The sequence below is a fragment of the Pelophylax lessonae genome, assembly GCF_965119305.1.
Source record: "Pelophylax lessonae genome assembly, chromosome: 1".
NCBI lineage: Eukaryota > Metazoa > Chordata > Amphibia > Anura > Ranidae > Pelophylax > Pelophylax lessonae.
Genome location: NC_138768.1, coordinates 223,162,809 through 223,179,489, shown reverse-complemented (window position 1 = coordinate 223,179,489; position 16,681 = coordinate 223,162,809). Strand labels below are relative to the sequence as shown.

General features: G+C 42.8%; 1 protein-coding gene across 2 annotated transcripts in view; it reads left to right on the top strand.

Annotated features, from left to right (window-relative positions):
- Positions 1 to 1,286: 1,286 nt before the first annotated feature.
- TRAFD1 (TRAF-type zinc finger domain containing 1) overlaps positions 1,287 to 16,681 on the top strand; it is a 77,899-nt gene continuing 62,504 nt past the window's right edge. The window contains exons 1-2 of one of the 2 annotated variants that reach the window (XM_082253498.1): positions 1,287 to 1,416; positions 13,806 to 13,858. In XM_082253498.1, the coding sequence (XP_082109624.1) occupies positions 13,815 to 13,858 (44 nt within the window). In that variant the 5' untranslated portion in view covers positions 1,287 to 1,416; positions 13,806 to 13,814. Of the gene's footprint in view, positions 1,417 to 9,244; positions 9,268 to 13,805; positions 13,859 to 16,681 lie in introns of those variants that run through there. The other variant, XM_082253499.1, reaches the window with a different exon arrangement.

The following is a 16,681-nucleotide window of genomic DNA, read 5'->3' as shown; positions in this document are numbered from 1 at the left end:
AAAAATGTGAAAAATATTATTTTTTCAAAATTGCCGCTCTTTTTTTGTTTATAGCGCAAAAAGTAAAAATCGCACAGGTGATCAAATACCACCAAAAGAAAGCTCTGTTTGTGGGAAAAAAATGATGTAAATTTCGTTTGGGTACGGCGTTGCACGACCGCGCAATTGTCCGTTAAAGGTGCACAGTGCCGAATCGCAAAAAGTGGCCTAGACATAAGACAGCAAAATCCTCCGGTGGTAATGTGGTTAAACTCACTTGGTGCCTTATGTGCATTATATCATCCTCAGAACCTGTGCAATTCATATGTGACAGTGTCCTGGATTAAAGGGATGATGTGGTAACCCTAAAGGCCCGTACACACGTACCGATCGTCGTCATACAAACGTCGGCGGACGAAAGATCTGCCGATTGTACGCTTGTTAGTATGGTGCCTCCGACAGCTGTCTGCGCACATTCTGCGGACAAGAGTCTTTCTTGCAAACATGAAAATTTTTGTATGCGGACACCAGAACGGACGATTGTTTGCCAGTCAGTACAGAAATCAGCCGACAGACCGCAGATTTGCAAGACTGGGCATGCTCAGAAAAGAAAAAACACAGGGAAAGTTAACCATTACATGACATCACTTCTGCAGTCGGCTGAAGTCGGCGGACAAAATTCTTGTGCTGTCTTTGCACTTTTCAACAGACATCGACATCCCGGGGAGAAAAGACGAACGTTTGTATGACGACGATCGGTACGTGTGTACGGGGCTTTAGTCGCACAGCTATGAACGGAACTCATTGGAAATCATGGAGTACGACTTGTCATGCGACTTTGCAGTCCCAAGTTGCTGGACAAGTCGCACAAGCGTGAAAGAGGCCTTAAAATAATGTCCTGCGTTTCTGAAAAACGCATGAAAAAAACGCATTGATTATTATTATTATACAGGATTTATATAGCGCCAACAGTTTGCGCAGCGCTTTACAATGTGAGGGAAGACAATACAGTTACAGTACAATTCAATACAGGAGGAACTAGAGGGCTCTGCTTTTTAGAGCTTACAATCTTGATGTGAATAAACGCTAAAGCAATGAGCTGTGCACACCTATGACTTTCCCTGTCAGTGGTCATACAGGTATGGCTGATTGATGCTTCTTTTGTTTTCATTGCATTTCTTTAGAATGTAGATTTGTACAAGCCAATTCAGAAATATATATATAAAAAAAAAAAAAACAATGCCAGTGCCGGCCAATGAAAAGTCGCGTACGGTTCGGGCAGGCTTAGGCGTGACTGACAGCTCGGCGGACCAATGGCAGTGGAGGCTGGGGCTGGCGGCTGAGCTTGAGGAAGTAGCCGGATCCTGTTTGTTGTGTAGAGCCCGCGGTGGGGGTGAGGTGCTGCTGACAGTTCTGTGTTCCTGATCATCGGAGGAGGTAGGAGAAACGAAACCATGGCCTGTCTCTGTGTGTGTCTGATGAAGGAAACCATGGTCGGTCTGTGTGTGTGATGAGCGATCACCTGCCTGCCAGTGTCTGAGTGCTGGGACCGCTCGGGTGTTACTCTGGATGGGGCTGTGAGAGGTGATCGCCAGCTACACGACTGGGCTCTCTATTAGACAGGAATCGGCTGGTGAACTACAAGTCCCAGCACACCCTGCCAGCCTCTGATCATCAGGTAGTGTGGTGTATGTGGGGTGCAGTGTGTGTGATTGGGGGGGGACTTCATAGACTGCTGTGTCATCATAGGTCAGGAGGAGGAGGAGGTGGTGAGTCAGGTTTAATAACAACCACAACCTGGGGCAGTCCTGGATCATCACAACCTCCATGGATCTCACCCTCCTATTACATCCCCAATATCTTCTCCATAACAGCTGAAATTCCACATCAGGTAATGAGTCTGACAGCTGATGTGAGACAAGTAACTGACACATAATCCTATATGAAGCTAGCTCCTAGGTTAGGTTGCTATTTGTTGTCTAGTGGCTCATTCACACCACAGTGCATCTGTTATGCCATGTGTGTTGCAGTGCATTGCATTTTTTTTTTTTTTGTAATGCGCTGGCGTGCGTTTTACATGCATTGCGCTTGTTTTTGTGTTTTTTTTTTTTTGTTTTTTTTGCATTGCTTACCTTGATTTGCCTCACAGTGTGTTGCATTTATGTGCATTTTGCTTTTGACTAAACGCATTGCATTGTGCTGCGCTGGGGAAAAAAAAAAAAAAGTAGTAAATCCTATACTTTTTTTCAGCACTACAATGCAACGTGCTGGTGTGACCTGCATTCAGAAGGAGCCATTATTTTTTGGTTGTCCTGAATTGGAAACCTAATCGTTCTCTTAGGCTGGCCATACACTATACAATTTTCTTGTTCAACTTTCCTTTAGATTTACCAAAACCATGTAATATAGGGTCAAACCTAAACACTTTCAATTTGTATGCAGTCAGGCAGGCCCTTGCACTACATAGTTTAAGGTAAATCTAAAGGAAATTGAATAAGAAAATTGTATAGTGTATGGCCAGCCTTAGTTCCTCCTAATGGGCCATACACACTATAAGATTTTCTGAAGACTTTTTCCTTTAGATTTACCAAAACCATATAATATGAGGTCATACCTAAACACTTTCAATTTGTATGCAATCTGCAGGCCCTTGCACTACATAGAAAAGGTAAATCTGAAGGAAATCCAACCACAAAAGTTGGATAGTGTGTATCCAGCTTTAGACCTCCTGCTCGCTAGCTCCCTTTACACCTCCTCCTGGACTTCTCCAGAGCCTCCCCATCCTGTGGAATTCCCTACCCCAGCAACTATCTCATACTCCGTTTGCTTTTAGACGATCCCTGAAAAACCCGCCTATTCTACCCCCCACCCCACCTAACAGCTGTACTTTAATTTTCTACATCAGCTCCTCCCCCCAACAACTATTATCTTTTGGTATCACTTGACCATCACTTCTAGATTGTAAGCTCTAACAAGCAGGGCCGTCTGATTCCTCCTGTATTGTAACTAACTATACTGTCTGCACTCATGTTGTAAAGTGCTGTGCGAATGGTTGATGCAATATAAATCCTGAATGCTAATTATAATAATAATCATAATTGGGAATTTGCTCACAAACGCACCCTAGTGCATCTGTTGTGAATAACCCTTTTCCTACTCTATCCATTAAAAAAAAAAAAAAAAAAAAAAAAAAGTTTATCTAATCCTTGACTGTTTTTTTTTTTCTGCCATCCGTGTCCCATTGGGGAGATTTCCCTTCACTTCCTGTCCCATAGCTACAACAGGTAGTGAGGGAATCCCCAGGGTGTCTTTAGAACTAGAGTCCTCCCTGGAAGATTTCCGCTCTATTAGGCCTCATGCACACGGAGGGTTAAAATGCAGCGGTTTGAGGCGTCTTTCTGCCGCTAAGCACCCCTCTATATTAGCGAGTGTGCCTAGAGGCAGAAGAAAGAAAACACCATTTGCACCTTCAGAAGAGTTTTGGCAAAAAAAATAAAAAATTCTAGATGCACCTAAACGATAGGCGTATTTCAGGGATTGAGCGTTCATTTCAGTGGCTGGCGTAACTTATTATTCTGGCCAATGGAATGAAGGAACGCCGATACTAGGGCTTGACAAACTTGCTTGAAATATAGAAGCCAGTTTTTTTTTTTTTGCGCATGCTGAATGAACGGCTTCTGTCGGACCGGCTGCCATACACACGGGCCCAATGGTGGCCAGTTTTTATTGAATCAGCTGATGTTGCCGGGCATTGGACCCATGTGTACTTTGTTTAGAAACGCTCCAACCACCATGACCACTTCAGTGATTTGAAGTGGTCATGGTGGGAGGAGTCAGAAACAATGCACATGCTGGGATATTTACAATTATGTGCTGGGGGATAGTTGCACCCCTAGCACATGTGACTCACTGCTGGCGGAGAGTGTGAGGAGCGCCGCATTAGGAAGCATGCAGAGCCAATGCTTCCTGTATCTCTATTCACACAGGCGAAGTGCATTTCATATCACTCCGCCTTTGACAGGACGGAGCCGGAACTATACAGGAAGCATCAGCTCTGTTCCGTCACAGCTGACCGACACCGTTCTGTCTCCAGACATCCCAAGACTCCTGTGAGGTGCGTGAGCGGCATTTACGGGTGTCGGGAAGCCGCAGTCCGCATGCGGAAGACTCTTGCACCTCGCAGGAGACTTGGGATGCCTAGGGCCAAGACACCTGTCGCAGTGTAACCCAGGCGCCAGGCTGCTAATTCTAGCCACCAATGCGACCTGGCGGCTGGGTTATACTGGGACAGGTGTCTTGGCCCCAGACATAACAAGTCTCCTGCGAGGTGCGGGAGTCTTCCGCATGCCGGCTTCGGCTCCCTGACACCTGCAAGTGCCACTCCTGCACCTCATAGGAGACTTGGGATGTCTGGGGCCAAGACACCTGTCATAGTGTAACCCAGGCGCCAGGCCACTAATTCTAGCCGCCAATACGACCTGACGCCTGGGGTTTGTCGAGCCCTGGCCTAAACGCATTTGCAAACCTGCAGCTTTAACTCCTGCCTGCTGTACTCTTATATGCAGCCTCTCTGTGGGTGGGCCTTAATGGCGAGAGACCGCATCTGTGCGTACCTACAATTAAACAGAGCTGTGCCAAAACCGCTTGCTCCCGGCAAAGTTACCAGCGGCTAATGGAAAGATCCCGATCGCAAGTATCTGATCTGAAACGCCTTAAAGGGCCAGTAGGCGCCAGCGCCAAGGGGTTACGTGTTGTGGGGTTTTTTTTTCGCTGCTTTTTCCTCCCTAGAACGAAGGCATCCAGAGCAGGGGGAAAAAATGTTGTGTGCATGAGGCCTTACTGTACTGGGGCCAATCCTAAACTAGTAAAAATACGTTTTTCCTCAATTCTACTTAGTGTTACTAAGCCCAGGACCCTGCATTCACAATTTCTGGTCTCCAGCAGTACACATAACATGGAAATTCAATTTATTTTAGTAAATATAAACTGCTAAATACCTTTTCTCATCAACAGTTAGAGCAGCCTTGTGACTTCTATTGGTGTCTGGCTGAGCACTGGTTAAAGCTTGTATGAGGAGTTTTCATTCCCCCCTAATTGTTCTGTGAGGCTGCAAGACCCTCTGTCTGGACAGTGCTGATTGGCCCTGTGCTGATCACATGCACCCTCCTAGGGAAAAAAAAAATCTCTAGCAATACACATCAAACTGAGCATGTGCAGAGAGCCCCAAGGCTCTGTTTGGTTGGGAGATGGATTGGGAACAGTGGAAGAAGGGGAAGATCAGAGAAGACAGGATCAAGCAGCCTTTTTACACAATGAAGAGGATTAACAACATGGGTTCCACAGTGAGTAGAACAAGCATGCTTTACTGCATATAAAGACTGATTTTACTGTTGTGGGTTTAGTAACACTTTACATTTCCTACACGATGCTCATTTTAAATGAGTGTTATCCTCTGAAGAACATCTGCAGTGGATCACTTTCAGAGGGATTTTGACAGGCGTAGAGGAGCAGTTATGTCCCCTCTCTGCCTGTTTTTATCCCTTAAAGCAAGTACCACTGTGCCGCAACACAGTTGGGGAGCAGTTGCACCATGGCCCAATTGACTTGAACGGGTTATGTTCAGCAGGCCGTACAGCCTGCCAAACATGACCCGGGAGGGGATTTCCTAATTTTTTGCCCCAAGCATTACAGCCGCGTTGTGTGTATATTCCCCATCACGCTGCCTTTGGGGTGGAGTTGGTGGTGATAAAAATGCAGCTGAGCTCCCTGTTTTTACCACCCTGCCAAGCACAAGTATAAACTAGGCCTTACTGGGTTGAATTTGTATGGGATTCCTTGAAGTCTAAGGCCCTGTTCACACCTTCCTAGCGCATCAAATGCGCATGAAAAATAGTCCCTAAAAAACCTATGTAACTGTTCACATCCGTGCGCTGTTTTTTTAAGTGTGCTGCGTTTTGGAAAATCCTGCTTGCTGCATCTTTGGTTCCATGTTTGAAAAAGCACCTTCCATTGACTTCTATGAGAGTGCAACATGGGTGTTACAGCTGTGGTGCGCTCTCAAAGACTTCAATGGAAGGCGTGTTTTTCAAGGTATGTATGTATATGTGTGTGTGTGTATGTATGTATGTATGTATGTATATATATATATATATATATATATATATATATATACCACATTACAATATACACTGTGGTTTTCATACTGTACGCATACTTCAGTCCCTGTCCTACAATCTAAACTCCCTATGCCACATACATTCATACATACACTAGAGCTGCATGATTAATCGTTAAAAAAATATCACAATCTCAATTCAACCCCCCCAATCCTAATCCCGCATTTCCACAATTCAGTGCAGAGCCCTTCTCTGCTCACAGCTGAAAGCTGTTAAACTTTGCACTTTTTTTTTTTTTTTATCACAACATTGAGAAGTGCTGAGAAATAGGAAGAAACATTGTATCATAGATCAAAGGGATAAACTTCTTCTGTAAATGAGGGCAGTTTAACCACTTAATGACAGAAAAATACTGATTTTAACTTGTAAGCAACAAGTGTCAGAAAATCAGTATTTTTTTTTGCTAGAAAATGACATAGAACCCCCCAAAAAAATAAATAAATATATATATATATATATATATATATATATATATATATATATATATATATATATATATATATATATATATATATATATATATATATATACACAGTGGGTACAGAAATTATTCAGACCCCCTTAAATTTTTCACTCTTTGTTATATTGCAGCCATTTGCTAAAATCATTTAGGTTCATTCTTCTTCCTCATGAATGTACACATAGCACCCCATACTGACAGAAAAACACAGAATTGTTGACATTGTTGCAGATTTATTAAAAAAGAAAAACTGAAATATCACATGGTCCTAAGTATTCAGACCCTTTTCTGTGACACTCATATATTTAACTCAGGTGCTTTCCATTTCTTCTGATCATCCTTGAGATGGTTCTACACCTTCATTTGAGTCCAGCTGTGTTTGATTATACTGATTGGACTTGATTAGGAAAGCCACACACCTGTCTATATAAGACCTTCCAGATCACAATGCATGTCAGAGCAAATGAGAATCATGAGGTCAAAGGAACTGCCTGAAGAGCTCAGAGACAGAATTGTGGCAAGGCACAGATCTGGCCAAGGTTACAAAAAGATTTCTGCTGCACTTAAGGTTCCTAAGAGCACAGTGGCCTCCATAATCCTCAAATGGAAGACGTTTGGGACGACCCAAAGATCACTGTGGCTGAGCTCCAGAGATGCAGTCAGGAGATGGGAGAAAGTTGTAGAAAGTCAACCATCACTGCAGCCCTCCACCAGTCGGGGCTTTATGGCAGAGTGGCCCGACGGAAGCCTCTCCTCAGTGTAAGACACATGAAAGCCCGCATGGAGTTTGCTAAAAAAACACCTGAAGGACTCCAAGATGATGAGAAATAAGATTCTCTGGTCTGATGAGACCAAAATAGAACTTTTTGGCCTTAATTCTAAGCGGCATGTGTGGAGAAAACCAGGCACTGCTCATCACCTGTCCAATACAGTCCCAACAGTGAAGCATGGTGGTGGCAGCATCATGCTGTGGGGGTGTTTTTCAGCTGCAGGGACAGGACGACTGGTTGCAATGGAGGGAAAGATGAATGCGGCCAAGTACAGGGATATCCTGGACAAAACCTTCTCCAGAGTGCTCTGGACCTCAGACTGGGCTGAAGGTTTACCTTCCAACAAGACAATGACCCTAAGCACACAGCTAAAATAACGAAGGAGTGGCTTCACAACAACTCCGTGACTGTTCTTGAATGGCCCAGCCAGAGCCCTGACTTAAACCCAATTGAGCATCTCTGGAGAGACCTAAAAATGGCTGTCCACCAACGTTTACCATCCAACCTGACAGAACTGGAGAGGATCTGCAAGGAGGAATGGCAGAGGATCCCCAAATCCAGGTGTGAAAGACTTGTTGCATCTTTCCCAAAAAGACTCCTGGCTGTATTAGATCAAAAGGGGGCTTCTACTAAATACTGAGCAAAGGGTCTGAATACTTAGAACCATGTGATATTTCAGTTTTTCTTTTTTAATAAATCTGCAACAATGTCAACAATTCTGTGTTTTTCTGTCAGTATGGGGTGCTATGTGTACATTCATGAGGAAGAAGAATGAACCTAAATGATTTTAGCAAATGGCTGCAATATAACAAAGAGTGAAAAATTTAAGGGAGTCTGAATACTTTCCGTACCCACTATATATATATATATATATATATATATATATATATATATATATATATATATATATATATATATATATATAGCAGAGACCCTAGAGAATAAAATGGTGGTCGTTGAATTATTATTTATTTGCGCAGCTGTCTTTCAAACTCAGTTTTTTGGGAAAAAATACACTTCAATGAATAAAAGAAAAACTAAACAGTAAAGTTGGTCCAATTTTTTTAGATAATGTGAAAGATGATGTTACGCCAAGAATCGTAAGCAAAAAAAAAAAAAAGAGATTCTCATTTTATCCAGAATCGTGCAGCTCTAACATACACATACTACGACCAATTAACCTACCAGCATGTGGAATGTGGGAGGAAACCCACACAAGCCCAGGAAGAACATGCAAACTCCATGCAGGTAATGGCCTGACTGCACTGCGCAGCAAAGACTCCAGTGCTGCAGAAGATCTAACCACTATGCAAAGCTGAATTCCAAATGCATGTTCTTCCTAGGCTTGTGTGGGCTTCCTCTCAGTCCAAAGACATGCTGGTAGGTTAATTGGTTGTACTATGTGTATGTTAGAGCTGCACGATTTTGGATAAAATGAGAATCAGGTTTTTTTTTTTTTTTTTTTTTGCTTAAAATAAAGATCACGATTCTCAGCGTAACATTATCTTTAACATTATACAACATTTAACATTATACAAAAACATTGGGCTAACTTTACTGTTTAGTTTTTTTCTTTAATTCATTGAAGTTTATTTTTTCCCAGAAAATTGCGTATGTGTGACATAAAAATAATGAAACGACTGCCTTTTTTTTTTTTCTCTAGAGTCTCTGCTACAAAAAAAAGTGTGTGTGTGTATATATATGTGTATAATGTTTGGGGGGGGGGGGGGGGGGTGGTTCTAAGTAATTTTCTAGCAAAAAAATTACTGATTTTACTGGATTCTTTTTCACCAGTGTTTAGTGTCACTTTACTCTTATTTAAATCTCGCCTAGGCGAGTTACCAGGACAGGTGTGCCCCTTGGAAAATTGCTGAACCAGTACGTAAGTGTATAAACCTGCTTGGCTTTGTTACAGATCTGTACAAATTACAAGCTCGGCTGTACAGAATTACAAATCTTTTGGAAAGTAAAGCATTGAAAATATGCATTAAAACTTTTTCCCTAAACTTCTTCTGCTACAGGAATTTTTTAAATCGCAGCAAATTCACACTGCTGCTGCATTGCATATATGTAATCGGCACCATAGAAATCTGCTTTGGTTCACATACCATGTGAATCACATGTGGTTCAAAACTCATTCAATTTGTGTATATGTGGACGTATTCTTAAATTGGTTATAACCCTAAAAAAAAATAAATAAATAAAAAAATATATCCTTATTTAAAGCATGATACATAGCATAATGCTTACGTTGTCATTTGTCCCTCTCTATGTTCTAAAAAAAGAAAAAACCTGGTTGATCCTTCTCCTTCCTGTGTCCCTCTTAGTGTGCTCACCAAGATAATCATGGCTGCTGATCCATGATTACCGTGGTCAGGTTACATGCCTCCGTCAGCTCGCTGTTCTCCTCTCTCCCCCTGCCTGTCCGCTTGGGAGTCTGTAACATTACTACTGCCAAATCCTGTATTCCCTTTTCTTACGCAATGATATAATGTGCAGTAACTGTTTGTTTTTTTTTTTGTTTTTTTTGCACAAAATACCTTTTACAGCACTCACATGACCTCCCATCTGACGTAAAGTGGGGAATCTCGGCCCCTCCCGCTGTAGTACTCAGAGCTGGGAAGGAGAGAGCCTGCAGGTCATGTGAGCACCCAGCGTGGTGCTGTAAATAAGGCATTTTGCACAATAATTTAAAAAAAAACACATATTGCACAATTATATCATCCTGTAAGAAACGGGATTACAGCATTTGTCAGTAGTGACTTTACAACCACTTTAAGCGTTACCAATATAAATGTACAGAAAAAGTACATCAAGTATGTGAGCTGTCGATTTTAATAATTGCTCAAGGCTTATGTATATAATTTTTTTTTTTTTTTTTTTTTTGGCACTCCCCAAATTAAAAAGTACGTGTTCATGTCCATACTGGTTAAACTTGTTCTAGTTTTGACTTGTGCTGCTGATTTTCACAGTTCTCAGTACAACCATAGCGCATTGTGTTCTTAGGTAATGTTCTTCGTTTCACCTGTTGTTTAAAGCAGAGTTCCACCCAAAAGTGGAACTTCCGCTTTAAGTACCCCTGACATGCCACATTTGGCATGTCCATTTTTTTTTTTTTTGGGGGGGTTTGACAGGTACCCACTCCCACTTCTGCTCGGGCTGCCTAGGCGGCTCGAGTGGAAATTCTCTCTTCTCTTAGGTCCCAGAAGATTGCCCGGCCACTTAGGAATCACAGCGCGACTCACGCATGCGCAGTCGGCTGTGAAGTCGCAAGCTGTCACAGCCGGGTGCCCATACATTGTAATGCCGGCGCCGCTGGGAGTCGAGGGAGAAAATCGAGGCTCCCGCCGGCCGCATCGCTGGACCGTGGGACAGGTGAGTGTGTGTTTATTAAATCTCAGCAGCTACACTTTATGTAGCTGCTTACTTTTAATAAACACAAAACCGCTGGAATTCCACTTTATTGTAACATTGTATGGTGTTAGGGGTGAAGGGCCTGAGCTACTTAACTTTTTAATTGAGGTATAGTGTTCACTTTTTGACTGAAGTGTATGCAGATGTACTTTTTCAGTTCACTTTACCTAACGCTTTAGGCTGCACTCACACCTGAGCAGAGTGACTTTCAAGCTTTATTTGAGAGTTTTTGAGCATTTTGAGACATTCCAATTGAAGTCTGTGGGGTCCAATCTGCCAAAAAGAAGCTCATGTACTTTTTTGAGCAATAGGTGTTTTGCTTCTGACAACAGAATGCTCACATGTGAACAGGGGCTATTGAAATAAATAAGAGTTGGCTTGTTGAGCATTTTTGAGCTACAAGGTTCAACGGGCCTTCGTAATTTAGACTCTAGTTAAAGTGAGGTTGTTACTGTTAAAGTGGGCTTTCACTAAAAAAATGAAAATATTGTTAATTATCTATTTATTTTATTTTTATTGCTAGGTATCTACTCCATTTTCCTAAACTTTCATTTAGGCCTGATTGGATATACATGCCATACATTATATTACCAAAAGTATTGGGACACCTGCCTTTACACGCACATGAACTTTAATGGCATCCCAGTCTTAGTCTGTAGGGTTCAATATTGAGTTGGCCCCCCCTTTGCGGATTTAGCAGCTTCAACTCTTCTGGGAAGGCTGTCCACAAGGTTTAGGAGTGTCTATTGGAATGTTTGACCGTTCTTCCAGGAGTGTATTTGTGAGGTCAGGGACTGATGTTGGAGTAGAAGCCCAGGCTCGCAGTCTCCACTCTAAAGCTGGATACACACTATACAATTTTCATTAGATTTTTTTTTCCTTTAGATTTTCCAAAACCACATAATATGAGGTCGTACCTAAACACTTTAAATGTGTGTGCAATCAGGCAGGTCCTTGCACTTCATAGTTGAAGGGAAATCCAAACAACAAAAGTTGTATAGTGAGTATCCAGCTTAATTAATCTCAAAGGTGGATGCCCTATTGGGTTGAGGCAGGGCCAGATTAACGTAGGGGCTATTGGAGCTGCAGCTCCAGGCCCCTACCTTTTATATAGGCCCCGGGTTGGCCATATTCACTGTTACCGGTCTTCTGTCACTTGTAAACGCAGAAGTCTGGCTTCTATGCTCGCTTCCCCAGGCAGCTCCCTCAGAACCTCCCCACACAGCACGAAGGCCGGACAAGGAGGGACAGTTGCCGATGCATGGATGTGTTTATGGTCTTCAGAGACAGCATCCCATGTGGAATTAGGCATGCATGGCTGCACCCTTCCTCCTCTGGGTGCATGCCAAGGCACGGCCCTTAAGGCCCTTCAAAATCCTCAGCACCAAGCCCATGATGCTCTTAATCCGGCCCTGGGTTGAGGTCAGGACTCTGTGCAGTCCAGTCAAGTTCCTCCACCCCAAACTCGCTCATCCATGTCTTTATGGACCTTGCTTTGTGCAGAATAGGAAGGGGCCACTCCTAAAATTGTCCAAAATGTCTTGGTATACTGATGCCTTAAGAGTTTTCTCTTCACTGGAACTAAGGGGCCAAGTCCAACCCTCAAAAAACAACCCCACACCGTAACACCCCCCCCCCCCCTGCACCAAATATTTAGACTAGTGCACAAAGAAAGGTCCAAAAAGACCTGGATGAGCCATTTTGGGATGGAGGAACTTGACTGGCCTACACCTCAACCCGATAGAACACCTTTTGGGATAAATTGGAGCAGAGACTGTGAGCCAGGCCTTTTTGTCCACATCAGTTCCAATAGACACATCCCTAAACCTTGTGGACAGCATTCCCAGAAGAGTTGAAGCTGTTCTACTTGCATAGGGTGGGCCAACTCAATATTGAACCCTACGCACGAAGATTGGGATGCCATTAAAGTTCAAGTGCGTGTAAAGGCAGGTGTCCCAATACTTTTGGTAAGATAGTGTATTTCAGCTGCTTTGTGGTTGCTAAGCTTAAAGCGGAACTACACTGTATCTGAGCACCACAAACCAAAAGCACAATTTAATTCATTTTTAATATTCAAAGAAAACTCGCCCATCCATCCATGTCTCCATGCTTTATTTTGCTGAGAAATCTCTTAGAAAAACAACCCCTTAGCATTTTTGGCCGCGGCATACTTCATTAAGGGCAGATGATTTTTTATAGCATTTTCTTCCTGGAATCAATTTACCCTTAGCTCAGGCATGCAAGCACAAGGGGGTGCTTAGCTGAGAGGGGGTGCTTAGCTCCTCCCCTCCTGAAGGCTGCTGGGATGTATGACATCATTTGCCTAGGCAATGAAACTAGGAAGTAACTAAATAATGTAAAAAACATTTATATGCAAGGGTTTACAACCACAGGTGCCCTGACACTTTGTTGTAGAATTATCCAATACAGCCTACAATTCATTGGTCCCTGTTAATGCAGAAAATCAACCCATGCCAGTATTACTCTCTCCACCATGTTTCACAGTTGAGATAACGGTTTTGTTGTTATCTAGCAAGTTTATTTAATTCAAACACAATTTTGTGAGCAGTCATAAAAAGTTAGTTCTCTATCAATATTTCAATTGACTGGTTGTAACAGGTTACAACACCTTGGATGAAGATGTTTATGTTGGTTGCTAACAAAAACCTGTCCATTTATTGCAAACTGTGTATATTACATTCAGGGAAAATAAAGTGTTGTGTAATCTTTCTTTGCATCTTTTGTGTAATTTATTGACCAGAAATAAGTGATTTACAATCTTTTTATTTTTTTTTTGGCTACTTTTGTAATGTTTTTCTTATAGCGACTGTAGGTTTTCAGTGTATACCATGTTGCAAATGACGTCCGTGCTAAATAAATAGAAATAATGTCTTTCTATTTTCAGAAGTACGTGTATTTGTTGATAAGGAACAGGTTTCCCAGAAGTGACAAGAGTTTTCTGCCGTCAGAAAGTGAAAGTGATACAAACTCTTCTGATTTCATTAGAAACAGATCATGGCTTCCAGCACTGAACAGGAGACGCGTCTTTGTGGAAACTGGTAAGTACTTTTTATGTTTTTTTATTTAAAGCATCATTTTAGTGAAGTTGGCCAGGCTTGATAGGTCTGTAGTTGTGGAGTAACTGGTCTCTATTTACAGCAATGATGGAAAACGAAAAGAAAAGTGGTAGCCATATGGGCTCATATCATTAAAATGTCCTGACTAATGAATTTTACCCTTGATGATCATAAAATAAAATCCCATGAAATAATAAATAATAATGAAATAATAAAAAAAAAAAAAAAAAAAGTTTTCGAAAGAAACATTTATAGTAAACTCTTCCTTTGCCAATACAGGGTAAAGTAAAGGTTCACTTCGCGTCCTGTCCTCCCTGGCAGCATTTGTTCAACTACAAAGGCTGGGAAAAGAAGATCCTGTTGGCTCCAAATGGACTTGTCACAGCTTGCACAGCACTCATGAACAACTTCCTTAGCCCTACGTGACAACACTGAAACAATATTAAGACACCAGTGTTGTTTGTTTGGAGAGGAAATATGAGTTCTATGTTCACCCATACCTGCTGAGTATTTCACTTCAGTCCCTGCATCTGAACAGAGTAACAGGCAGGGTGGATAGTAATCGATAATTAAAAAGGGAAAAAAAAAAAAAATTTTTTTTTTTTCCTTTTTAAAAAATTCTCATTTTTAATTAGATTTATTTTGATAATAAAATGCTTTCAGAGTAAAAATGTATCTAAAGATAGTTTTCTATTTAAGATACATTTAATAATTTAGTTTTATTCAGCTTGAAATGGAGCTTACAGTAGTTATGTAGCATAAGGCTGTATATTCTGCAAAATTTCCATTTTTGGTAAATTCATTAAATTCAAGCTCTGCAAGCTGAGATCACATGCATTGCATTGATGCATTTACACTAACTGCCAACAAGAATGAGTCCTTACCGTTTAAAGAGCACATGTCACTTCAGATCCATTATGGCAGCGCCTGTTAGCAGGCATCCACTCATCTGCTGCCGCCACGTCCCTCACCTTGTTGTGTCACTGCCGCATCACCAGCCATCCCTTTAAAGTGAATGGGACTGTCAGTGAGTCAACAGCGGGTCACAGGAGGAACCGCTGTGGGACAGGGATGACAGTTGGCTCTTTAATGCGGAGTTCCGGGCACAAAATCGACCTAATCGCTGGCTCTTCACCTGAAAAGGAATTGGATAGTTAGGTGTATATATATATATATATATATATATATATATATATATATATATATATATATATATATATATATATATATATATATATATATATATATTTTTTTTTACTCCCCTTGTAATTGTAGATAGAAATACTCACCTATTCGCTACTTCCTCCCTCTGTGCCGCGGCTGTGCCGTCACTTCCTCTTTGCGATGATTCCTGGGAGCTGAAAGTCATCGCTCCCAGGAATCAATGCGACAGGACTGGCCCCGCTCGTCACTTCCGGGGCGACGCCGCATTCCCTGCTAAACAGCTTCTGGGCATGCCCAGAAGCTGTGGAGGAATGCGGCCCCGCACCGGAAGTGACGAGAGGGGCCAGTCCTGTCGCATTGATTCCTGGGAGCGATGACGTTCAGCTCCCAGGAATCATCGCAAAGAGGAAGTGATGGAGAAGAAGACGCAGAAGAGGATCGTGCCGGCTTCAGCTGCCCACAACAGAGATGGCAACGCTGTAGAAGAAATTTTATAAGTAAGTATTTCTTCTTGCAGGTAAGTGCGAACCGGGACAGATCAGAGGCTAGCCATTGTGGAATGTACTAGCCCTGACTGTCCCGGTGGTATGTTTATTGAAAAAATGTTTTTGTGCCCGGAACTCCGCTTTAAAAATTATTTACATCTAGTGGATTTGAATCAAGCCTTTTACTAGTGATTTAAATCTAATTGCGATACACAAGTTGCGTTTATGCTGCTGGGTTGGGTGGGAAAAAAGTTGGGTCAAATTTGTCATGTAGTCAGGCTGTCAATTCTTCCATTTGCTGCAGATGGGTGATTTCGGTAGGCCGTTATTTGATGGAAGGAGGAGGTTAGATCTTCAATTTCTAGTTGTTGCCATTCTGGCAGCTAAAAGAAAAAACTGAGACTGAGAAGGCCTTTCTTAATGCTTGAATTTGAGCCCGGAAGAAAGGAGAAATGGGGATTTCTGTTGTCCCAAAGATGCAAACGATAGTCACCAGCAGTGGCGGCCGGTGCGTTGGGGGCAAAGGGGCTCCGCCCCCTCCTATCCATGCGTCCGGCCCCCTAATCTACATGCGGGGTGCCGGAAGCATGGAGTTCAATGGGTTTTTTTTTTTTTATAATCACCTGATTAGAGCCAGAGGCTCTAATAGGCTTCAGCAGAGGGTGGACCTGGGGCGCAGAGCAGTGCACCCCGAGCCCACCCATTGTGTGACAATAGCAAATGAAAATTCACTATTGTCACACAGATCCTCCTCCTGGCCAATCAGGAAGCGGGTCTGAGACCCGCTTCCTGATTGGCCTAAAGGCAAACCCCATGCCATTGGCCGAGGAGGAGGCGGGAGGACTGAGGAGAAGCTGCCGCTGAAGGTAAGTGTACTGGTCTCGGGGGGGGGGGGGGGGGGGGGCTTGGCACGCACGCTGGTCACTCTGCATTGAAAGGGGGGGCGCTGGTCTCTGCATTGAAAGGGGGCGCGCTGGTCTCTGCATTGAAAGGGGGCACGCTGGTCTCTGCATTGAAAGGGGGCACGCTGGTCTCTGCATTGAAAGGGGGCACGCTGGTCTCTCTGCATTGAAAGGGGGCACGCTGGTCTCTCTGCATTGAAAGGGGGCACGCTGGTCTCTCTGCATTGATAGGGGGCACGCTGGTCTCTCTGCAT